Source organism: Manduca sexta, chromosome 20, assembly GCF_014839805.1.
Source record: "Manduca sexta isolate Smith_Timp_Sample1 chromosome 20, JHU_Msex_v1.0, whole genome shotgun sequence".
NCBI classification, from domain to species: Eukaryota; Metazoa; Arthropoda; class Insecta; order Lepidoptera; family Sphingidae; genus Manduca; species Manduca sexta.
The window spans coordinates 1921392-1944736 of NC_051134.1; the positions used below are offsets into that span (position 1 = coordinate 1921392).

A 23345-nucleotide genomic window follows, 5' to 3' on the forward strand; every position below is an offset into this window, starting at 1 on the left:
TATGGTATACAAAAAATACTCTTATATATGCAAATATAAGAAAAGAGTACAAAAGTAAGTATTATGTAAGCATATGAAAATAAGAAATATTTATCGAGCATGATTTACCATACATGTACACTCGGATAAGAACGATAGAAAAATATGCATCACTAATATTGACATCGTAAATTGCTGCTACAGAAAATAAATGTCATTAAGTTTTACACTTATTGTACCACTTTATAATATTTCCAAAAATCATAGGAATTTAAATTCAATTTATAACAATAAAAACATATCATGAACTTATTATCGCAATCGATGAAATTAAATATCTTATATGTTATTTTCAACAGTATATTGATTTTCTTATAATGTTTATAATAGATACATACTATAATATTTACGCAATATATTACAAACTTTCGTTATGAGTAAGATTTCTTTGCCCGCCAGTCCAGAAACTCATCGATATCATTTTCATTATCAGTTTCACCATCTTCATCTAAACTCATTTGTTCCATTTCGTTAATTTTTTTCTTGGTTTCTTCTTTTTTAAGCTCCAAGTCTAAAACCCTAGAAAATAAAAAAGTTTATATATAGTAAATACATTCTAATATAAATATGTTTGGCATTGTGTGCGAGTGTGTGTATGTGTGTGTGTGTTGCTTGCTACATAGCTAGCAAACACAAAATTTGTAAAAATAATATGTTAGTTTAGATATTATGACAATAGCAGATGTCTATCGGAAGATATGGCGACGAACAGTGCCTATAACATGTAAAGCTATAATGGAAAAACAATCAGAACGATGTCATTAATTTTTTTACCAAACAGATTCTATTCACCCTTTTCAAAAATATGTCGTTTTTAGTAAGTCTGTCGAAATGCTATTTACCTTGACCAATTTCTTATTTGCTCGTCAATTTCGTCAATTTGTCGCTCGGCCGTGGCTTCCTCTTGTTCTCCAGCAATAATTTCAGCGGAAGCGCTAGTTTCTTCTTTCATTTGCTTTTGGAATTTCTCCCATTCTTCTTCCTTAGGGTCTTTGTATTCAATATTCCTTACCTGAAATCAATTTTCTATTCATATTATAAATTTTAGGATAAAGAGTTACAAATGCAATCATTTAAAATCTTTTTATTTATGCTAAAGTAAACGCGTGGTGCACCCGAAACGACATGACAGTGAAAATAAGCATGCTATCTTTTTCACACATAATATTTTGACTTTCGCACATTCAATGTTGATCATAATCTGTCAAAAATATCAATCGCACACAGAAAAGTGGTGATAACAGAAACTGATAACGTTTCAATGTTATTACCAATATCATTAGTGTGTAGAAAAATACCACAACTACTTGGTTTTAGGTCTTGTATTCAAGCAATTCATACTATGGATCATTCGTACATGTTGAAGACTCTAAAAGGATGCAAACCTCCTCTCGACAACAGCAGACATAAAGGTCAAGCCGGCCGAATAGGAATAGTCGGGGGGTCGTTGGAATATACCGGCGCGCCTTACTTTGCAGGAATCAGTGCTTTGAAAGTTAGTTGTTAAATACAAATTAACACAATTTTTGTCTGTTTAATGAATACTAGCTTATTAGCTTACTTTTTAAAAATGTTATTAGCTATATTAGGTACCTCAGTTTTAAGGCTGTAACAAATATTTAAAAATTTGGTACTATTTATGTTCAGAGTGAAGTTATAAATTTATGTTCAGAGTGAAGTTATAAGATCCTCATAACAGTTTCTGACATTGTAACATAACCCTTTTCAGGTTGGAGCTGACTTAGTCCATATTTTCTGTGCTTCTCCAGCAGCGACAGTAATCAAATCATACAGCCCAGAGTTAATTGTTCATCCTTTGTTAGATCAAAAGAGTGCTATCACAGAAATAGCATTTTGGTTTGACAGACTTCATGCAATAGTTATTGGCCCAGGACTAGGACGGCAACCAGAAATATTCCAGGTGGTGACAGAATTGATTGAAACTATCAAAGTAAAAAAAATACCTCTTGTTATAGATGCAGATGGACTTTTTTTGATAACAGAGAATCCTCATATATTGGATAATTTTTCATCACCTGTAATTTTAACTCCCAACAAAATTGAATATGAAAGGCTCACCAATAAACTGGATTTTAAAAGTTTTGAGCAATATATTACTATACTAAAGAAAGGTGCTAATGATGAATTTTTGTGTAAAAATCCAGAGATTACATGGACATCAGATGTAGGTGGTTCTGGCAGAAGATGTGGTGGACAAGGAGACCTCCTATCAGGATCTATAGCAACATTACTACATTGGAATTTAAATAATGCCAATGATATTAAAACAGAACTGCCAGATAGGTTTTTGAAATCGGCAGCAGTGTCATGCTATGGAGCATCTTCATTGGTTAGATTGTGCAATAAAAAAGCATTTGCCTTAAAAGGTCGCAGCATGCTTGCCTCTGATATGATTGAACACATTCATGAAGCTTTTGAAGAATTGTTTGGACAGTGAATAATTTTGTTGGTTTGGTTTGAATTTTACTTCTACCTTGGATTTACTATTTTATTAGGGTAGAACATATGGGGATATTTTTTGTATTACTTATGAGTGATATCAATATGGGAAATAATGTTTTTTGTCAAGTAATTTCATCATCACTGTCAGTCACATGAAGTCCACTACTAAACATAGACCTCCCCTAAAGATTACCAGACAGGTCTGTTACTACATTTATAAATAATTATTAGACAATGTCAACTTCAATATCTGTGTAGTTACAATATTCATGGTTAAGAGTTAATTTTAAAGGTTTAACAAATCTTTTCATATTATAAAAGTCCCGCAGCATCTATTTGGCTAAACAAATAACTACCAAATGGCATTAAATTAAACTTGGTATGGAGATAGTTTGAATTTATGGGAAGGGAATAGGATACTTTTATCCGAGAATAATATAGTATAGTGGGTCTTTTATCCTGAAAAATCTGCAAGCAAGCAAAGCTAATATAATATAATCAAGATGTCAAGGAATTATTAATTTTCACCTGCTTCATACTTATACTATATTATATTTTAAGATGAAAAACTAAATGTAAGTATTGTAATATATTATAATGAATATTGCCTAATATACTGTATATCTTACCACATTTTCTTTTTTTTATTTAATGTATTGTACTTTACAGAGCCTAAGATATAATTGTCCTTAGTAATGTGGTTATACCTTGTAGATTATGGTAATTTAAATAAAGTAAGTTTACCTTCGCATCCAGAATAGGATCATCGAAAAATCCTTCAGGAATAGGTACATCACTGACAGGTTGCTCCTTAGATTCTTTTGAAGAATCTGATGATTGTTCTCCTATTAAGAAACATTTAAAATGATTATATTATGATTGATGGCTTGAAGAGGACTTAGTTATATATTATGTGAAGTAATTAACAGTAACTGTCCCAAGTAAAGCATACACCATTTGTATACTATTGGTTTCCTTCAGTACATTAGGAAACCAAAATTTTAATTTTGTTTTTGAAAACTAATTACAGTAAATATGATATTAAAATTCCTAAGATATATTTTGTGGTAACTACAAATGAATGATTCCTCATTAACAAATCTCAAATTTTAGTCATGAAAAACAAGTATTAGCACAACTTTAACTTTTTAATATAACAAATACATATAACTAGCACCTGGTGGAGGAGCCACTACAGCATCTCAACCAGTTGAGGTAACATACAAAAATATTGCTTATCCATACACCAATTCAACTAATACATGAAGGGTTGCAAATGTGATATAACAATATGTCATACAAACCATCTTCAGCTGTTATTTTTTCTGCAGTATTAAGTGGTGCTCTTTTAATTTCTTCATCATGGTGAGAAACAATTTGTGGTGCTGTATTTTTTGGTTTGTGTACAATGACTGCAGGTGTTGTATTTTTCAAGATTCCTTTTATCTTTTTTTCTGGTGGAGCTTCTCTTGGGGGGCTTGGATTTTTGTGTTTTAATTTTCCAACTGTGAAATTGTTTGTTAACTGCTTTAACTTCTTTGCATTTTCAATATTTTCCCTGTGTTGTTTGCTGTTTAAATGTACTTGCCAAACATTTTCTGAACGCACAATAGAAGAGCAAAGCATGCACATAAGTTGTCCAGCATTATTATATTTTGCAAGAGGATTATCTATTTTCATTGGTTTTATATCTTTCTTTTTTCGTTCCGCCATCAAACGCCGCATTTCTTCTTGCGCTTTCTTCCTCTCAACATGCATTCGAAGTGACATTTTGTCGCCGGTTTTAATAGATGATTTATATAATTTTGTTAATAGGTCTTGGTAAAGATAATACTTTGACTCCTTTTTTAGCCTTACTCAAAAAATGTATACCAGTATAAGCCGAATTATGACGTTCTGCCTTGTAAATCAGCTGTTGTCTGTTTACAACAAGAGAATAATTATTATCATTAAAAACCACCTGCTAATTACACTTACAATTCAGGGCTATAATAAATTCAATATTCATTGTAGGAGTAAGGAAATGTGTGATATTTGGTTAAACTACGCTAGGAAATGAAATCTAACGTAATTTTTTTCAATGTGGATGTCGAACCCGCAGCCTGTATTTCACTACCTGCTTGTTTGCTGCTTTACGGAGGCTCTCAATATATAAACTGATCACTAAAATATAGAATACTACACTGTCATAACACTAAATATTGAAGTACATTGAAGTAGGTCCTTTATTTTTATACTTTTCGACAAAACCTGCGATAAAACAATTCCAGTGTATGTCAAGTGGATGACAATTGACAAGATATGTCAGAAGTCAACCACAGACGATATTTTTTATATGGCAATAATTTTTTGGTTACCAAAGTCGATTATTTTCTATATGCGTTTGCAGATATTGTTGTAATGTACTGTTTTGTATGAAAAATCACCAACAGACAGTCTTAAGCAAAAAGTAATTGGACACAAATTAAAGAACTGTTAACAACCGTAGTGATTACTCTTTGGCCCAACTTATCTGGGATAAATTCAACATAGGTAAGTGAATTATAAATTGTTAAACATGTCTATAGGGTGGCTTTCTAAATCTTATATTATAGAACAATTTGGAAAAATCTACGTTAGTTATAATAAAATCGGTGCTGATCATGGATTCAAAATGTACTTATATTTATAAAAATACGCATAACTAGTTCCGTCGTAACTGTACCCAGAGAAGATTAAGATTGTATCTAGTGAGCTTTCCTGTTGTGTACTAATAAGTACGATTAGTATTTGGAGCATTAGAAAGTAACGGAAATTAGTTTATTTTATACCACAGATTAATTTTTGTATTAATAAGCCACATAATATGCATTTAAAGCACAAAGTAATCAACCTTATACTTTTGCCTTATATTTACTGTCGATTTGTGCACCTACGTCAATGTACTAAGTATATATAAAAAACAATAATGTCCAATTTATTAGAACTCCCAAAGATAATTGTAATATATATGGAAAAGAACTCCTTTAAGAAGTTAAAGGAGTTCTAATAAATGGGTTGAAAACAAAATGTGTAAGAAATATAACAATTATAAACAAGCAAAGGTGCTGTTAAATTGTTCAACCATCTAGGTATTACAATGATTTTAGGTTTTGAATAAATGAATAATCTATCATTATTTATATATATCCAACTTCTCTATAAATATGTGTACCTAACGGACTTATTTGCTTTACAAATTCAAATCTCGACATAGACAATTACTTCTATAGAGTACGTCAAATTCAGGCTAGTTTTTGGTGCTTCAGTTGGTAGTCGCCAATTTTTTTCAGATTTTCAAAGCTAAAAGCTAATAATACTTTGCTATTTTCCAATGTAAAACACATTTGCACTAATAAACTGAGTTTGCATAATTCGTATATGTGGTACATTATATCATAACCGTTGAATATAGATTAAGAACCTAGTTTTCAAAAAACATTTTTTAGTGGCTTCGTAAGCTGTGTTTATCCCTTATGCTGTGATATTTCAGCATTATTTTAGTTCTAAAATGGACATTGACGTCAGTAAAGAGAACATTCAACCCCTGAGAGGTGGAAGGAACCTTGTGCAATTGGGTACGGCGTTGCAGGCACAGTCAGATGTGGATGCCCAGAAACAGCTGCAGTTGCAGAAAGAGTAAAGCTTTTCGTTACTAATAAGAATGCTTAATATAATGTTTATTGCTTTAATCTTTAAATAGCGGTTTTTTTAGTCGTTTGCGGACGTATTTCGTCATCAAAAGTCTGCATATTACTAGTTTGTTTCTTACTTAGTAACGCATCTTATTTGAATCATTTGCCGTGATTTAATTAGCAGTATTGTATTTTACTGCAGGGAACATGAAGCAGCTATCAGGAATTACCAGGGACCAGATCCCTTGGATCCCTGGTTCAATTATATTCAATGGGTAGAACAATCATACCCAAAGGCTGGCCATGAGGGACATATTGACAAGTTAATTAAGGACTGTCTGCAATTATTTGAAAATGATAAAAGGTATTATCAAGATAGGAGATTTGTGAAGCTTTGGATAAAATATGTAAGTTCATTTTTATAAAAGTGTATTTGAATTGGTTCTGTTACACACCAGCAATAAACACTTAGATGAAGTTCTTACAAACATGTTCATCATTTTCTGCAGCAGACTCTGTTATAAAGTAAATTCTTGAAGTTTTAAATTGCAGTATGTAGGTTATTTTTTTGTAAGTATGTACCCAAAATTAGTGTGTAATAATCCACATACTACATGATTGTGGTAAAGTGGAAGACTGTTGCCTATATTAATTTAATGACCATAAAATTGTATAAGTAATTATTGCATTTTATGCATTTTTGCCCCTGATCATGGAGCATTTCATGACTGAAATTTTAAAACATGGAGATTCCATTACAACCTAAATAAAATATTTGGCATATTTTCAAATACATCACACTGATATATAACATGTAACATATATACAATAGCATGTAACATTAAGATTAGTGTATTCTCTTGAATTAAAGTCCAAGACAGGCTTTTATATTTTTCCTGATTTTTAGGTGGATTGTCTTTCAAGTCCTCTGGAGATATACCAAAAGTTGTACAACACTGGGATAGGTGTGGAATGTGCAGAGTTCTATCGTGCTTGGGCATGTTATTGTGAGGAATCTAGCGACTACAAAAAAGCCAACCAGGTTTATATGCTGGGTCTTCAAGCCAAGGCACAGCCATTAGATGAACTTGAACAAGCTCACATGTATGTTATTGATGCAATGATATTTTTTTGTTGCTTGCTATTACAAGATTAATTTAAAGCTCTGATATTCAGAAAGTATCTAATATACCAATCAACCTTTATAGTATCAAACATACATAGCATGTATATGTGTTGTGTATTATTGTAAAGATTGCCAATTGACTTTGATTGTTTAATATATTAATTGATTAATAAAAGATAAATAAAGTTTTTGTCTTTCAGGAACTTTCAATTATTTTTTGCTCAAAGAATGCTGCATGATGATTCTCCAACTAAAAGAAAGGCAGCATCGGCGCTGGCTGAAACTAGAATGGCCTTAACATCACTAAAATCTTTCAAAAGACGTAACATAGCTAGTGCACCAGTACAAAGAGTTGGAGAGAGAGTTAGAAGTAATATTCCAGGGGTTGTGAGACAACAGAATAATCATTACGATAATAGAATGCCCAACTCCAATGTCATGGTCAATATTTATGAGGTGAGTTTAAAACTTTTTAAATTCTTTGTTAATATTGCTGTTGGTAGGATATTTGTATTTGAACCAGTAGTGGCCACCATACACAAGATGTTAAACTTGCCATAGTAGATCATTGTGTTTCCGAATCAGCCTGTGTATCTAATTTGGACCTTTTGTTTAATGGCACTCTATTTATGTGCTAATTTAATTAGCCACCGTAGTAGGGTTACTTTACTGTGCAAGTATAAAAAATATATTTGATCATTAAAGAAATAGACAAATGCAACTTATTCTATTGTAGTCAATATAGTTCTATATTGGCTGACAACCACAAGTAGAGATAATAAAATGATTAAAAGACAAATAAACTATATAGTAAAATTTTCTAACAAGATCTTCAACATTGAACTTTAGTGTTATACAACAGTTTGTTACGTAACAGTTTTCATGAAATATTTATGATAATTTAGTAAAGTACCACAAAATACATTAAATGTGCAATGCATTAACATGTAATTGTTTAAACAAAACAAATATTAAACTGCATTTACAAATATTTAAATGTAGGATGCACCATCAACATCACAAACAATACCTGTGGGGCAGGACCCTGGCCCTGCTTCTCTTGTGCAGGCTTGTAGTAATGTTGAGAATGAGAAGGAAGTGGGGATGTGGACGGACCCCAAAACTAAAATGGTACACACAAATGTTGTGCCACATCAACCGCTGCCTTTTACTCGTAAGTGTATTTGTAAATGTGTTTAAGGTGTGAGAAATACATTTTCAAAATTTGCCCTATGTTCATTATTTATCTTAATTCAAATGTTTGTAATATAGCATATGAAGATGAAGATGATGTTCTGAGACTACCAGCAAACCATATGCCTTATTGCGTGGATGATTTAGCATTTTCTGTGCCTCTTTGTGTACCTGATCCACCAGATGCAACGAAAATACCTTGTTATAATAAGTCACAGGTAAGTCTGACTTGCATTAGGTATTTAATTGAAAGGTAAATGTTTGTGATGATATTTACTATACAAAAAACAATATGTTTTTCTTAGGTGTATACCAATGATACAGAGTACAGTTTAGAAGAAATAAGGTCAAGAAAATATAACTTAGAGAAGAATACTAAGACTGAAAATATTGAAAATGTTGAAGTGCAGCAATCCTACAATAATATTAATGAAACTCTCGCCCAATGTAGCGCACTTGAAACTTTAGCCAACTGTGCTTTAGACCCTGAGCAAGACCATTTGGGGCAGCTGATGCCTTTAACAATACCCACATTACAAAACATAACTAAAGTTACAAATATGCATTCACCTGGAGAACCAAAAGTGTTAGTGAACTTAGATTCTAAAGAGTTAAGTGAATTATCTACAAAGAAAAATGATGAAAGTCAAAAACTCCTAAATGTTGATAAGGAAAATCAAATGCACCAATATGGGGCATCAAGTAATTATGGTTCCGAAAATGCTGGTACAAATTATGGTAAAAACAACTTGATGGAAGAGTTCAATAGAAGTCTTATGGGTAATCTTCTTGGAGATTCTGTGACAGTAAACACAAAGGAAGCAAGGTGGGAACTTAGAAACTTATTTAATGACAATGGTAAGTTTCTTGTTGGAAAAAAATAGTTCATGAAAATAAAAACTTACTATATGCATGTTTTAATATTGTTGATAATTTTGTTTCAGAGCCTTCAATAGTCCAACCAGTGGTGCAACAGTTTGAAGTGCCAAATTTTGATATACATGAAGACAGGTCCATTACAATGGCTCTTAACATCAAGAAAAAAACAGAAACAGGAGATGCTAGAAACATATCTCAAAATAAGGAAAATGAAAACAAATTTACTGTTCCTGTTGTAGTAACTGAACAAAATGTAAGAAAGATTCTTAGTATTAACTAAAACAATTATATTTTAATTGTTAGCTTTTTAATTGTAATATTACCTATTATAAAAAAATACTTATTTGTGTTATGATTTATATGAAATCTATAGCTTCTTGTTTCCTTCTGTAATATATTATGTGTTTACAGGTAAATAAAACTGCATACTATGAGGAACCTTCATGTACTCAAGTATTCAACTTTAATATTAAAGATGCTAGCACACCCAATATGTCTCAGTTTAAGAAACCTATAACATCTATTGACCAATCCAATAAGTTTCCATCTGTGCCAAAGTTCAGCATAGATGAAAGTGTTATAGAGCATGTTGATCAAGGTATAACAAAGAGGGAGGAGATATCTAGGCAACACCCAATGGAGCAAATACCTACTGACCACCAGGGTGCTGGACTCTCGGTTATTATGGAAGCTACCAGGGAATATAACAGGTAAATTGCCAGACAAACTATTTTTTCATAATGTCTTTTTACCCACATTTTATAATAGATCCTGTGTAATTGTATTTTTGGTTAATAATATTTATTTTCTTATTAGTAAATCGGGCTCTAGTTCATCTGGTCAATCCACAAGAACAAATTTTACTGGTTACACCACAAACTTCGATTCTATGTATAATAATAATGACCCGCAACAACCTACTACATCAAAAAGGAGTTCTATGTCGACGCAACCCAGACTTGTGAATGGTCAATTTGCAAGAATACACCCAAAACGAGAAATGCCGGAAAATAAGCCTACGCCAACATCTGCGCCGTCCGCTACAGTGCCTTATTTCTCTCACGATCATCAGTACCAAAAACCGATGCCTGGCAACTATAATGGTTACTCCCCTCAATCACAGAGGACAATGATGAATCATTACCAACTGAACTACTCCTACCAACAGAATTATGGTAATAATCAAATGATTAATCAACAAGCTCAACAAGGTTATGCAAGTCCAAATCCGAATGCTTATCAAAGCCCCCAACATCCTGGCATGCAAAGTCCTCATGCCGTGAACTCATCTGTACCACCAGGCTTTCAAAGTCCAACATACAATAATCAAGTAGGCTATCACAGTCCAGGACATACAATGATGAGTCCACAGCAGAACTATGCTAACCGGCAAGATTACCAATATCCTGCCCAGTCAGACAGGCAGCATATTTACGTTAATCAGCAGCAACAGCAGCAACAGCAACAACAGCAGCAACAGCAACAACAACCTGCTATATTTCAAAGTCCCCCTCATCAAACACAATACCAAAATGCCCAGTACTATCAAAGAACTAATCAGGTGCCACCAAATCAGGGATATAATCAACAAACTTACCATATGCAGAATCAGTATGGAAATGCAAATATGTACAATACAACTAATCAAAATTACAATGTAATGCAGAATTCATACAGACAAGCTGCCAAACCAATGTTGGATAATAGTTCTGGTGGATATGGCGGTGCCGGCAATCAATCATTTCAAATTTACCAAAGTCCACAAAATCCTCAGAATAACTATCAAAATGCTTCAATGCATAGAGTTTCTGGGCCTCAAGAACCTTCAGAAATTCAAATGCGGCATGAATCTCATGCACATGTAAACACTTTAAAAACGCATGAAACCACAATAACAGAACAAAATGTCGCCAATAAATTAACTCCTCAGTCTAAAGAGCCACAACAGCACAAAAGCCCTACAGCAGCCTTAAGAAATATAAGGCATGACCAACCTAATGCTAAACTTGGCCAGAACTCTCCTGATATAGGATTTTCTAACCAGTTCATCAATTTCATTTCAAATCGCAATGAGCCTAAAGATAACGCAAACACACCTAAGTTTAGTAACAGTCCAAATATCTCACAGAAGATGCACAAAAATTTATATGTATCTAGTCCAGAACAGGCACAAATACCTCCTTCATCAGGAATGTCAGATTCTGATAGCAAAGATGGGATGACGGCTCAGACGGGAACTCCGCTGCAATCGGCCAAAGTATCACACGCAATTGAAAAGCAAAAGGATATTTCTAAGAGGCAACTGGACTTTGATAATAGGGTTGAAGTTCAGTCAGAAGATAGCCGGGATTCAGTTTGCAAGGATGGTCGAATCTCATCAGTGTATTCCAGACAGTCTGACATGCAATCTGATGGTTATGGAATGGATGTAGATAGTGAAAATTCAATGGAATGTGGGGCATTTAAATCTACTCATTCTATTTCATTGGTTGAGACCAGTGACATTCCTAGGCCAGCTGATATAGACTTCCCCAAATTAATAGATCCATTTAATAAAAGGCTTCTAGATTCCTTATTGGAATATGTTAAATTTCCCAATAAGACTCATGCAGACGGATATATTGAAGTCAGGTCAGTTCCTAAATTGCAAATTGCCACAGTTGTAAGTGTTGGCAATAATAAGTTTTCCATTGAAAAACAGCTTGGTAAAGGTAATTATGGGGCAGTATTTCTCTGCCTCGATCTTCACACCAACAAATCAGTTGCAGTTAAATATCAAAAGCCAAGTCGACCATGGGAGTTTTACATTTGCCAAGAAATTAAAGCAAGGATAAAGGACCCTTTCATGGTAATTATTTTAAGATTTTTTTTGTGCAGTCCCATTAAGTAAGGTTATACATACATAAACATTTTAATATAATATTATTTTCAGTTGCCTGGCTATATGGACATTTCTACAGCCTTCTTGGGTGACAATGCTAGTTTATTTGTATCAGAATATTCAAAGTATGGATCATTATTAGATGTTGCTAATAAAATTAGAGCTGCTACCTCCAAATGTATAAATGAATTCATAGTAATATTACTTACATCAGAGATGCTCTCTATTATTCACTATCTACATAAGGCGCAGATCATACATGCAGATATCAAACCTGACAACTTTTTGCTGATGAAAATGTAAGTGTTATAAAAATGTAAATAAATATTTTAAATGTTCTATAATTTATTTAAAAAAAACTATTATTTTTCTTTTATAGACCTACTCAAGAATGGAGAACGCCATCTCTGCAGTTAATTGACTTAGGTTGCGCCATAGATATGTCGTTATTTCCAGAAGGCACTACATTTAGAGAAGTAAGTTTTGGTAATATTAATTTTAAATAAAACTATTTTATTTGCACTTGTTTTCATAAATCCTTTGGTTACAGTTAATCTCTACAGAAGGATTCACTTGTACAGAAATGAAAGAAGGCAAACCATGGACCTATCAGACAGATTTGTACTGCTTAGCTGGTACAATACATGTCATTCTAATGGGCAGTTACATGAAAATAGCACATCGTTTAGGCCAATGGAATATTGACAAGAAATTACCAAGGTTTGTGATGCCACTAATTAAGAAATGATAACTCTCTCTTGCAGAATTATATGTCAAACCCTTTTGAATTTAAATGCATCTTCATTTTTTTGTAAACTATCGTTAATTACTATTATTCCCTCATATTTTATTTTTTTTCTTAGTTGGGTTAATTAATGTTAAGGCCCCCAGAAAAGCGGCGCGTTAACAGTATTTTTAGAAGCTATTTATTCCGAGTTTATAATACACTAGATTTTGCTCGCGTCTCCGCTGTATTGCGTTTGAAACGCGTCGTCGATCACGGCAAAGAATACGACGGCTGCATACATTAACAGCTGTTTACAAAAAATGATCCTAATCTGCGATCTACTTCCGAGATTAAACCAAGCAAAATACTTAGTAATTTGTAAGCTTGTCAAAAAAAGTGCTCTGATTGGTCCATTATCGTAATGAATTGAAAAATGGGGATTGGGATTGTTAATTGAAAAGGGGGCAATAGGCGAATGTAAATAATTTATTATATTTTGGAATATTTTTTTAGTATTTTTGTGTAAGATTAGTGTATAATTAAACTTTTTTTGTTTCAGGTACATGAAAGTCAGTTTATGGGACAAGATATTTACAACATTGCTGAATATTCCTGATTGTAATAATTTGCCTGATTTAATGGATCTCAAAAATGAAGTAGATAGTGTTCTGAATGAAATCGACAATCTTGGCTTTCAGCTGCGAAATTTTGCTAATGTGCTTAAATCTAGATAAATAACAAATAGCCCAGATTCTATTTATTGCATTTAGTATGGCGACTGTAAAAACTAGATACCTATTATGTATTAATCATTACTTATACAAATTATTTGACATAAGTTTGATGAATTCTTGGATTGTTGGCCAGGTCGAAATTTGCTCGTCTAATAAAGCAATAAGTATTAAAAATTATAAAAAAATCTATAACTTAGTTAAAATATGCCTTGTTGTGTTTAGTTAAATTGTGATATTGTGACTTCTTTTTTTGTTAGTGTAAATCCTAGATTAACTTGTTAGCTTAACTAATGAATGTTGGAATATTAGTTAGGTTTCATTTATTTTTGTACAACCCAAGAAGACTTGCACATTTCACATTTCTTGTTTGAATTGTAATGAAAATAAAGAATTACCTGGTTGGTAATGTTATTTTATTGTAAGGAGATGTCATGACTTCTATTCAAATTTTCAGATTTTAGTAGCATACCCAGATCAGCCGTATCAAACCATAACTGTCTCACATAAAACATATTATTGTGATGTGAAGCTTGGGAGTTTTGCCTATAATTATTGATAGTTTGGATCCATGAGGTTGGATTTTTCATGAGGATGAAATTCTTTTCTTCCGCTTAACTTGGGCAATGTAACTATATCTCTTGGTGAATGAATATATTGAATCACTTACAAACATGTGGTTCACACAGAATACATCTGATAATTAAAAATATGAAGTTTTTATGCCGTAAAACACAGTAAGTAGTTTTCGTAGATAGGTTGATTGGTGATCGACGCGGGCCTGCAGTTGGTGAGCGGGCAATCTGCTACTACTCCATGTCCAAGTGGCTAATGTGTGATTGTTTTGATTGATTGATTTAACCAAGGTCTGAATCTTTGGACTGCGGTTGGCTCTGCATTAGAGCTAACACTTGCGAACAACCCTCGCGAGTGTCGAAGGACCCCGCGATTTTCAATATAAGGGAGAGAGAGCAGTAATACAGTATGAACTATGACGGGTTTAGTCGGTAGGATGGTTCAGACCGGTCACTCCGGCAGAAATCCGTATACATACTCCTATGTTAAATAAGGTAGGTTGATCGATTCAGCTTTACTGGGAAACAAGTCTCCTGCTATAGATTAGTCATTAGAGATTAACTCGAGGGTTGTGAGGGCGAAGGGGACAAAATATTTTCTAATATTGATAAGTACTTAAAACTTTTATTATGTAAAAATTAAAGGTACCACCCAATTACGTGCCTGTATAGGTTTTTGTAGGTATACCTGTTAGTTTCGGTCGTGTGTCATCACTGTGACACTTGCCCGTGGGATACATTTGAGGTTTGTCCAACCTGGGACGTGGAGCGCAACGCTCTCAGAGCAGTTATCGGGGGAGATCTCTCGCTGCCGGCCATGATTGCTTCCATGGTCGATATCCAGAGGTCCTGGCGTGTGGTGGCCCACTTCTGCGTGGGTCATCTCGCGTAAAGAGAGTCTGAGAGGGTTCGGGAGCATGAAGATCCCTCTCGCCGCCAGAGGAGACGTAGGAGGGACGACTGACTGGCGCCTCCCGCCCTATGGATTGGGGACGTTTGGGGAATTCCACCACGGTATTCCCTGGCTGTCGAAAAAGGCTATTAATAGGGGCTATTGAAGGTTCGCGGATGAGCGGCAGGGGGCTGTCTGCCGTTAGATTACATTAGTGTCACCCCGGGATGGATGGCAACGTTGAAGGTAGGCTTTACGCTACTGTTGACGCCGAAGGCGTCCTTCGGTGGGCTGTTTTAGGCGGCTTCGCGCGGGGGCGCTTGTGGACAAGTTAGACACTTCCGTCGAAGGGAGTCCGCAACCGTCGCTAATGCGGCGAAAATGGCCACCGCGGAGTTTTAGTTGCTATACCGGGCGTAGGGTGTATAATGTTATAGGGACTTCGCCCGACGATCGCCTGATGATGACCATCTTTCTGGGCGTCTTAAATTCAGGTCGTAAGGTACGATGAACCCTACATAACAGCTCAGACGCCCCTCGGCTGAGTGGTAGTCATAAATCACTTTCTCCGTGAAAACAAATAATAAAAGGTATAAGTAAGTACCTGTTGGTTAATATTATCATCTCATAGTGCCACATGTTTCATTAAATTAATTTATAGGTAGGTATATAACGCCGCACACGAATGACACGCATACGGGCGCGACGCGCGTGCAGCTAGCCCACGACCAGCGGAAACGAAATATAAGTACGTTACAATACAGTACCCATAGATGTGTTGGTTTTGGTGCAACTTGGACAAGTTTGCCTTCCTTCAGCCCTATATTATATTAGATATATTTTCGCAGCATTTTCATAAAAATAACACATTTCAATATAATTATTATTCATTAAATATTATAGTAAAAAATTATAATAAAGTTCGAACACACATGTGTTTTCCTGTATTACCATGGCACCCTTAAAACATGCCTGACCTGATGTATCTGACCATGAAAGCTGAGCATTGCTTTGCATTCATACCATGTTTTTTTTAATAGTACTACCTAGCTTTTTAAACTTAGGGCCAATAAAATTATAAATAGGATAATTTATTAACATTTTTCTTTTATTCATCTAATAAGTACTTATAGGTTGATAATTAAAATTCAATATGTATTTTAAAATATTATATTTTTATTACATTTATTTAGCAATTTTCTCAAGTCTCTGTTTTTTCCTCTCTTGATATTCTTGTACGTTATCAAATTTTCTCTTATACAACACCTTAATTGTTTCAAAACAACTGGTTACAGTGTTATCTATGGACTTATAATTATCAAACATTTTAATGTTATCTATAAGTTCAAAGCTTATTTTTTCATTTTCATATAAGTATTTATAGACATTTACATGAAGGTCTGTGTCATTATAGATATAAAGTTTTCCATTGAAAAACTGAACACAGGTAGGGAAGCTTTCTAATTTCAACCTATTTTCCAATTTATGACTAAATTGGTTGTCTAAAGATTGTAAAGTGTAAATAAGTAGCTCTTCACAACTATATAAACTTAAAGCTATTAAGCTGCAAGAGTTATTTAATTTAGTTATACTAAAATGAACGATTGGTAGTGTACTGACTTCAACTCCATCACTGTCCATCACTTTTATAAAATTGTTATTAAGTTCTTGATCACTATGATCATTGGTGTTAATGGTATAACAAAGTGTTCCTTCTGTAACATTCCATAATTTCACTGTACCATCTCCAGATGTACTTGTCAAGTATTTATTATTATGAGGTAGCAATTCTATGTGGTTTACAAATTCTCTGTGTCCAAGGCAATAAGTTTGAATATTGTATGTGTTTGGATATCTTGAAACTCTTATTTTTTCGTCTCTGTCGCATGTAATTATATATTTTTCATCTTGTGTTTGTAGAATGTCCAACAGTAAACTCAAGTGTCCCAGAAGTTTTATGCCAGACTTCTCATTTTCAATATCATAATTTAACACGTCGCCACTTTTATCAGCTACTAATATTTGTTTATTGTTGGGTGTGAACCTTATTTTGCTTGAACTTCTTGGTAATGTATAAGTCTTGCGTACTTTTCTTGTTTCTAAGTCGTAAACAACCAGTTGTTTTGATGTTGACGTTATTATAGCCATATGTTTAGCATCTGCAGATACTACAACGTCTACTATGTTATCATTTATATCTCCTTTTCCTACAACAGGCGCTTCAATAATGTAATGATTACAAGAATCATAACAATCTACCTGACGTCCTTTCGCTGCGATAATATATTTATCACATAACGATAATAGGGACATTGTAACAACAGAATACAATTTTTGTATTAAATAAAAACACGATAGGTCTTGTTGAAAACATAAACTTAAATATAACTTACAATATAGCACACGCTTACTCGATTTTTGGTCCTAGTTCCTACTCATATTTTTAGGTTATTTAAATTTTGGGTTTTGACACAATATTATAGTTGCCAGATGACACCTATTAAATATCCAAAAAAAAAGAAGATGTTCTGAAAATAGGCTTTTTGCAAAAAAAAACGCATCGAGGGATCTAAAAAAGTCTCAAGGTTTTGGACGAATAAATATATCTACACAAGTTTATAATAACATAAATGTATAACACTAGAATACTTTTTATTGGATATTTTTTATCTGTGTTAAAATTTGGCTGACACATTCAGCACAATATATCACTATCATCTGTGGCGTAGTACATTAGGCATGTTCGATATGAACTAGGGAACTAAGCATTTTGTTTAGTGTAGTAGTTCATAACATCAATTAGTAACATTTCGTTCGCGATTGTGGTTGATAAAGAATAAGTACACTCTTGTTTAGAGTTAAAAAAATTTATAATTTATACGCTGATTCCAATAATAGATAAGATTATGTTGTTAAGAGCATTAATCATCATTTACGATTGAAACTCACTTGCTAGAAAATGTATTGCTTACTTGTATTTTGGGCGAGTAGATTTACGGACATTTTAGTAAAACCCAAATTAAACAAAAATAGACTACAAACCAAGTCTCGTACATGGTACTTTATGTTTATTGTGTTGGTATTCGGAACATGCTACGGCTGGAGATAGGAGCAGTTCAGTGGGTTAATTCGTTTCCGAGCTACATAGGTCTAATCACTCTTGACACTAGTGCCAACTGGCAACTATTATGTTGTCAATTTGGCACTGTTGAGTGTCAAAATCTCGTATTTTTAAAAACATTTATGGAAGCGTGTGATATTTAGTAATATTTACCAATATTGTTCGCGCACTTTGAGCTATGGCTACTATGATTACCTCGTGGAGTCCTGAAAAAAAACACACTGACGTGGAAAGGTTTGTAATAAAAAAAAAATTCTGGTGTGGGATGTATCAGGTTCTGGGTTCCATGCTGAGCTTGGGCAATAGAACTGTGCGAGATTTCCTATTCGAAATTGCATATTTACAGTTGCGTGAGTTTATGTCTCAGCGTTATCCTTAGAAGACAAATCTAACAAGCATCTAACAAGATATTCCTTACAAAAGTTACTCAGCAGAGTTTTTATTATATGCTTATTTACTTTAAAAGTTTTAATAATGAATTGCTCTTATGACTTTCAGATGGATTTGCATTTATCCAGCATACTTGAATAGTAAAAAGACACTAGCCCAGGGACGGAAGTTGGCAAAGTCTTATTGTGTAGAGAATCCTACCCATCAAGAGATAAGAGATGTGCTGTTAACTACTGGCCTTAAAGTGGGAGTGGAAAATAAACTATACCCAAGAGAAAGAAGCAAGGTATATTCAATTATATTTATAAAAACAATTTGTTTTAATTTATGGTTAGAATTTTGTGACCAAAACAAATTCAACTTGTTTAACTACAATAAAAAATTGAAAAACATTTGTAGCTATAACTATATTAAAACACCAAAATGGACAAAGTTTATTTCTCCTCTCTCTCTTAGTCCTCTATGATATGGATATATTTTTGTTCATAAGAATGTTAAATTCAAGATGCACTTTAATCTACCATAGACCTAAATACAAATGATAATTAAAATGTTTAAACAATTCTATTATAATTAAGCAAGTTTATTATAAGTTAGTAAAAAGCCGATATTATTTATGTCAAATGAATTCAGTGTTATGACTTTATAAATAAATAATAATAATACTTATATCTTTTTTTCAGGAAATTCTGTACAGAGGCAGGATCAGGGTCCAAATCAAGAATGATGATGGGACCCCGATCAAACCTGAATATCCCACCAGAGAATCTGTCATGAAACATATTGGTGAATCAATCCCTAAACTAAAGACGAGACAAAACAGGTAGTTTATAATAAACTCTAATAACATGCAATTACATTTATCCTATTTTATCTTTTAGCTATGTCCCACTCTATTGTTGGTAATCCAATATGGGATGTTTGTATAAAAGAATTGGCTTAGCTTTTACAACTTGTTAGCTAATGGACATTAACCTTTATCCAATGGCAGACAAATTATATTGCAAAAACTTACCTAGTGTTACAATGTAGCAATCATACTGAGCACCTTCTAATTCACAACCCATATACACTGCCACTTGTTCAAGGAAAAAGAAACAGTGCCCTTAGAATGTCCTAAGTTGATGTAATTTTTTTATATTTGTGATTGGTCTAGAGATTAATGTGACAGTTGGTGTTACTCTCTATCAATCCCACTAAAATATGTTCAAACATTGGTAATTAGCAACATTAAATTAGCACAAACTTAATTATGTCGAATAAATGAAATGTAAAATTATGCAGGTATAGTTTTTAAGTTTTCAATGAACTTAGATTTAGCAAAGATTTGTAATGATAATTGCAATTTTCTTTACAGACCAGCTGAGCAGCAGGCACAGGCTACTAACCAAGCTAGCAATAAGAGTAAAGGCAAGAAGGGGCGTCGATAAAATAGCAATAAATACTGTATGTCAAACATTTTATTTTTAATAAAAGTGACTACATATTTTGTTGATATTATTTATGAGTGTATGTGAATTGCTTTTTTTGCCAATTTATTTTCACCGTTCTTGTATCTGGTTACACTGTATCCATCTATAATCATAACAGTTGGAGATGATTTTGCAGACTTTATGTCTTTGGAAATAGAACTTATCGAAGTTTTGGGTGTTATTATTGTTTCATATCTTGGATAAATTTTTTTATCTTCTTCGGTATCTGGGCTACCTCTGTCAGGGAATCGTTTAAAACTGGTGTTATTGTGTGCGACATTGATGATGCTTTCTTTATAAAGTTTTTCGGGTTGTACGACGTCTGAGTTACTGGTAATTTCGATCTCGGATACGAATCCTCGTAGTCGTCGAATAAGTTCTGATAACGATTTTGTGCTTTCTGTTTCGTGTCCTCCCATGCCCAATTTATCTTGTTTTTCATGTTTAATGACCTGTCCATGGATTTCAGAGAGGTTTTCATTTTCCGTACCGGGACTTCTTGAATTATATCCATTTCTGCGTCTTCGTTCATGGGATCCATCGCCACTTGCACCGTTTCGTGGAGCATCGCAGGTAATTTCATCACCATTTGTTGTAAGGGAGTCATTTTGTCTGCATTCGGCACTATATTCACCATTTCCATGATTCCGGGTGAAATTTCCTTCAGCGCTCCGGTTATGTGGGGTGCGGCTTCCCGCACTGATTCCATTATCGTTTCCCCAACTGCCAGCGGTATCTCTTGGAAATAATAAGGATACGTTCTTATAGAGTCCGACACCGCGGAAGTCACTAATGGAAGTAGTATCGGTTGTCTCGGTGGTAGTCGTGGTAAAGGAGACAATCTCGGAATCAATCGAGATTTCAGTGGTAGGAGTCTCGACAACAGCTGTCTCTTCTGGCGACTTAGATTTCGCATTTTCGTTATTGGATCTGTGAGCACATGTACATTCCATTCCGTATCCTTCTTCTGAGAATATGGAGTGGTATCTATTTCGTTTGTATTTACGTGATCTGATTTCATAGGAGTCGCTCTCGTCTGACAAGAGAAGATTATCAAACAACATACCAATATTTTTAAGAAGTGGTATGTATTTTTGATTGAGCTGATCATTGCTGTTGATTTCTCTTTTAACAGATTGGTTTTTGCGCCTTAATTTGGACTTTGATGAACGTTTAATGGTTTTAGGTTTTAATGGTGTTTTAATTTCAAACTTCTTTTTATATTTTAGTGGCGATAATTTTTTGACTCGTGAGAAAATATTATCTGAAAAAATTGCGACAGTTATTTTAAAATTATTATGCACATTAGAATGCGAGTTGGTAGATACATACCAGCTTCCTTGAACAAAATTGATTTCGACGAAATTGGCTTCAAACCCTTGTTCAAAGAGAAACGTTCAGCAGTCTTTTCTGGAAATATTAAAATAATTCTGTATTTAACTTCTATTTTCAATCCACACTTTTTATAAGCTAATGTTACTTGGTTAAGTATAGTATAAACTATATATTATACATCTGAGATATATATTTATATCTAGATTTGAAATTGTAATGAAATGGTTACCATTTTAAATTCAAGAGAGTGGGTGAATATATATAAGATTAATTGTTATGATCAGTAATTACTGACCAATATACGCTAATACAGCTACTAGAAGAATCTAGTGCCCTGGTCTGGAGAGACCAGTTATTCGCAACCTGCAACTCACTGAGAACTAAAGAATCTTAAACTTGTTTTGATTATATTTATTTTAGGAAAAGTATTCACATCTAGTTATAAATGGTTTTGTTTCCTATAAGATATGCATACAGCAAAAGCAATTTTTGGAAAAGTGTCTTCAGTATTAGTGAGATTTTTGAAATCAGGTGGTTTCGCAGTCCTCTGAGCATTTGTTCAGAGGGCCGCGTGCAGCCCACGGACCGTACGCGTGTTTAGGTCGTCTATATCATTTTATACGAATAGGCATACCATAAATAAGTACATTGTACATACAACTATTACAGTTACATTTGTGAATCCCAAAAACAGGGTTAATACACACACAACATCATATATTTATCTCCGAAGGGGTATGCGGAGACGCAACCAAGGCACCCACTTTTCGCCAAGTGTGTTCCGTTCCATGATGTGATAGGGGGCGAGCCTATCGCCATATTGGGCACAAATTCCAGAGTCCGGACTGAGACAACTGAGCAGAAAATTCAAATATCAGTTCACTTCACTCCCGACCGGGATTCGAACCCAAGACAGAGCGCTTTCGCACCGCGAATGCAGTACAACTACGCCACCGAGGCAGTCTTAATATTTTAAAGAATTTATACTTCACTATGTTTTGCTCGCGGCTCTCACCGTGTTTAAATCAAATTTCATCGAAATCGGTTCAACGGTTCAGCCGTGAAAGCGTAACAGACGGCCAGACAGGCAGACAACAGTTACTTTCGCATTTATAAGTATAGATTTTAATATTATCTACAATACGTCATGGGCAAGTTAACTCGTCCGATTTTCACACCTGAAGATCGTTAGCGTCTAGGTCTCCATGGGTTAATACAATTATTTCTAATAGCATTGATGAATTTACCTGGTGATTTCGACGATGTCTCAATGATTTGTTTTTGTTCTAATTCCGCAGCAAGAGCTTCGTTCAGCGAAAATGGTTTAGCCGTTGAATCTGCCAACAATAATAAATTAAAATATTTACGCAAAAATCAAACCATCCTTGATTAAGAAGACAGATATAAGTAAACTAACAATTTATAACTAAACAGCTAATCAGAATGCAGCAGTGCCAAACAAAGGTTTCCATTTTGAAACATTGTAAATCACGTATTGTTCACATCACCGTTCACTTAAAACAAGTTTATTAATTCAATATTGTTTTATAAATTCGCATACAGTAGATGCATCAGCAGAATTTGTTGTTCGTGCACGTACTTACAATTTAACACGTAGATTGTCAGTAGTTTTGTAAACAACCGCTGATTTTAAAGATGGTTTTTTCTTTACTTACGGAAGCAGTTATGTTACTCAGAGAACACAAATAGTAAACAGGCGTGTACCTAAATGAAAGGCAATACAAAATTCTTTATTTGGAATAAATACACAAGAGGAGGAATGCCAGAAATTGGCACGTCTTACCTTCGGTGCACTGGTTGTATGCCTAACTTCGTGAGGTTTACTGTAAGCAATGGGACCCTTCCA

General features: G+C 33.9%; 6 protein-coding genes across 7 annotated transcripts; 3 read left to right on the top strand and 3 right to left on the bottom strand.

Annotated features, from left to right (window-relative positions):
* Positions 1 to 323: 323 nt before the first annotated feature.
* Positions 324 to 4801, bottom strand: LOC115445838 (zinc finger protein 830). Of its 2 annotated transcripts, XM_037440803.1 has the most exons (5): positions 4619 to 4801; positions 3807 to 4421; positions 3247 to 3347; positions 882 to 1051; positions 324 to 558 (listed from the first exon to the last, which is right to left on the bottom strand). In XM_037440803.1, exons 2-5 carry the CDS (start codon positions 4270 to 4272, stop codon positions 411 to 413), a joined length of 885 nt encoding a protein of 294 aa, XP_037296700.1. In that variant the 5' UTR covers positions 4273 to 4421; positions 4619 to 4801; the 3' UTR covers positions 324 to 410. The 2 variants fall into 2 exon arrangements, with proteins under 2 accessions (XP_037296700.1, XP_030028164.2); XM_030172304.2 differs by having other exon boundaries at positions 3807 to 4799.
* LOC115445830 (ATP-dependent (S)-NAD(P)H-hydrate dehydratase) lies at positions 1197 to 3135 on the top strand. Its single transcript, XM_030172293.2, has 2 exons — positions 1197 to 1534; positions 1769 to 3135. Exons 1-2 carry the CDS (start codon positions 1301 to 1303, stop codon positions 2495 to 2497), a joined length of 963 nt encoding a protein of 320 aa, XP_030028153.2. The 5' UTR covers positions 1197 to 1300; the 3' UTR covers positions 2498 to 3135.
* Positions 4802 to 5774: 973 nt separating the features above from the next.
* On the top strand, positions 5775 to 14102 carry LOC115445585 (myb-like protein P). The gene is made up of 15 exons (XM_030171908.2): positions 5775 to 5856; positions 6014 to 6159; positions 6358 to 6562; positions 7063 to 7259; positions 7482 to 7737; positions 8284 to 8455; positions 8554 to 8693; positions 8781 to 9333; positions 9420 to 9607; positions 9766 to 10064; positions 10171 to 12202; positions 12287 to 12534; positions 12615 to 12711; positions 12786 to 12955; positions 13522 to 14102. The coding sequence occupies exons 2-15, from the start codon at positions 6032 to 6034 to the stop codon at positions 13694 to 13696; spliced, it is 4860 nt and encodes a 1619-aa protein (XP_030027768.2). The 5' UTR covers positions 5775 to 5856; positions 6014 to 6031; the 3' UTR covers positions 13697 to 14102.
* A 2212-nt stretch (positions 14103 to 16314) lies between these two features.
* On the bottom strand, positions 16315 to 17664 carry LOC115446099 (tRNA (guanine-N(7)-)-methyltransferase non-catalytic subunit wuho). The gene has a single exon (XM_030172662.2). The coding sequence runs from the start codon at positions 17471 to 17473 to the stop codon at positions 16346 to 16348; it is 1128 nt and encodes a 375-aa protein (XP_030028522.2). The 5' UTR covers positions 17474 to 17664; the 3' UTR covers positions 16315 to 16345.
* A 600-nt stretch (positions 17665 to 18264) lies between these two features.
* LOC115446117 (signal recognition particle 19 kDa protein) lies at positions 18265 to 20158 on the top strand. Its single transcript, XM_030172682.2, has 4 exons — positions 18265 to 18515; positions 18780 to 18957; positions 19355 to 19494; positions 20029 to 20158. The coding sequence occupies exons 1-4, from the start codon at positions 18460 to 18462 to the stop codon at positions 20099 to 20101; spliced, it is 447 nt and encodes a 148-aa protein (XP_030028542.1). The 5' UTR covers positions 18265 to 18459; the 3' UTR covers positions 20102 to 20158.
* Positions 20116 to 23063, bottom strand: LOC115446110. The gene is made up of 4 exons (XM_037440755.1): positions 22896 to 23063; positions 22726 to 22815; positions 21476 to 21553; positions 20116 to 21407 (listed from the first exon to the last, which is right to left on the bottom strand). The coding sequence occupies exons 1-4, from the start codon at positions 22948 to 22950 to the stop codon at positions 20173 to 20175; spliced, it is 1458 nt and encodes a 485-aa protein (XP_037296652.1). The 5' UTR covers positions 22951 to 23063; the 3' UTR covers positions 20116 to 20172.
* Positions 23064 to 23345: the final 282 nt, after the last annotated feature.

Excerpts from the sequence above, each read along its gene's own strand:
- LOC115445830 (XM_030172293.2), top strand. The coding sequence starts at position 1,301 with ATGTTATTACCAATATCATTAGTGTGTAGAAAAATACCACAACTACTT. Across the intron at positions 1,535-1,768 it reads CAGGAATCAGTGCTTTGAAA|GTTGGAGCTGACTTAGTCCA; the intron begins GTTAGTTGTTAA and ends AACCCTTTTCAG.
- LOC115445838 (XM_037440803.1), bottom strand. The coding sequence starts at position 4,272 with ATGTCACTTCGAATGCATGTTGAGAGGAAGAAAGCGCAAGAAGAAATG. Across the intron at positions 1,052-3,246 it reads ATCCTATTCTGGATGCGAAG|GTAAGGAATATTGAATACAA; the intron begins GTAAACTTACTT and ends AATTGATTTCAG. Across the intron at positions 559-881 it reads CAAATAAGAAATTGGTCAAG|GGTTTTAGACTTGGAGCTTA; the intron begins GTAAATAGCATT and ends TTTATTTTCTAG.
- LOC115445585 (XM_030171908.2), top strand. The coding sequence starts at position 6,032 with ATGGACATTGACGTCAGTAAAGAGAACATTCAACCCCTGAGAGGTGGA. Across the intron at positions 9,608-9,765 it reads TTGTAGTAACTGAACAAAAT|GTAAATAAAACTGCATACTA; the intron begins GTAAGAAAGATT and ends ATGTGTTTACAG. Across the intron at positions 10,065-10,170 it reads GCTACCAGGGAATATAACAG|TAAATCGGGCTCTAGTTCAT; the intron begins GTAAATTGCCAG and ends TTTTCTTATTAG.
- LOC115446099 (XM_030172662.2), bottom strand. The coding sequence starts at position 17,473 with ATGTCCCTATTATCGTTATGTGATAAATATATTATCGCAGCGAAAGGA.
- LOC115446117 (XM_030172682.2), top strand. The coding sequence starts at position 18,460 with ATGGCTACTATGATTACCTCGTGGAGTCCTGAAAAAAAACACACTGAC. Across the intron at positions 18,516-18,779 it reads AAACACACTGACGTGGAAAG|ATGGATTTGCATTTATCCAG; the intron begins GTTTGTAATAAA and ends TATGACTTTCAG. Across the intron at positions 19,495-20,028 it reads CTAAAGACGAGACAAAACAG|ACCAGCTGAGCAGCAGGCAC; the intron begins GTAGTTTATAAT and ends TTTTCTTTACAG.
- LOC115446110 (XM_037440755.1), bottom strand. The coding sequence starts at position 22,950 with ATGGAAACCTTTGTTTGGCACTGCTGCATTCTGATTAGCTGTTTAGTT. Across the intron at positions 22,816-22,895 it reads TAGCTGTTTAGTTATAAATT|ATTCAACGGCTAAACCATTT; the intron begins GTTAGTTTACTT and ends TATTGTTGGCAG. Across the intron at positions 21,554-22,725 it reads GACATCGTCGAAATCACCAG|AAAAGACTGCTGAACGTTTC; the intron begins GTAAATTCATCA and ends TAATATTTCCAG.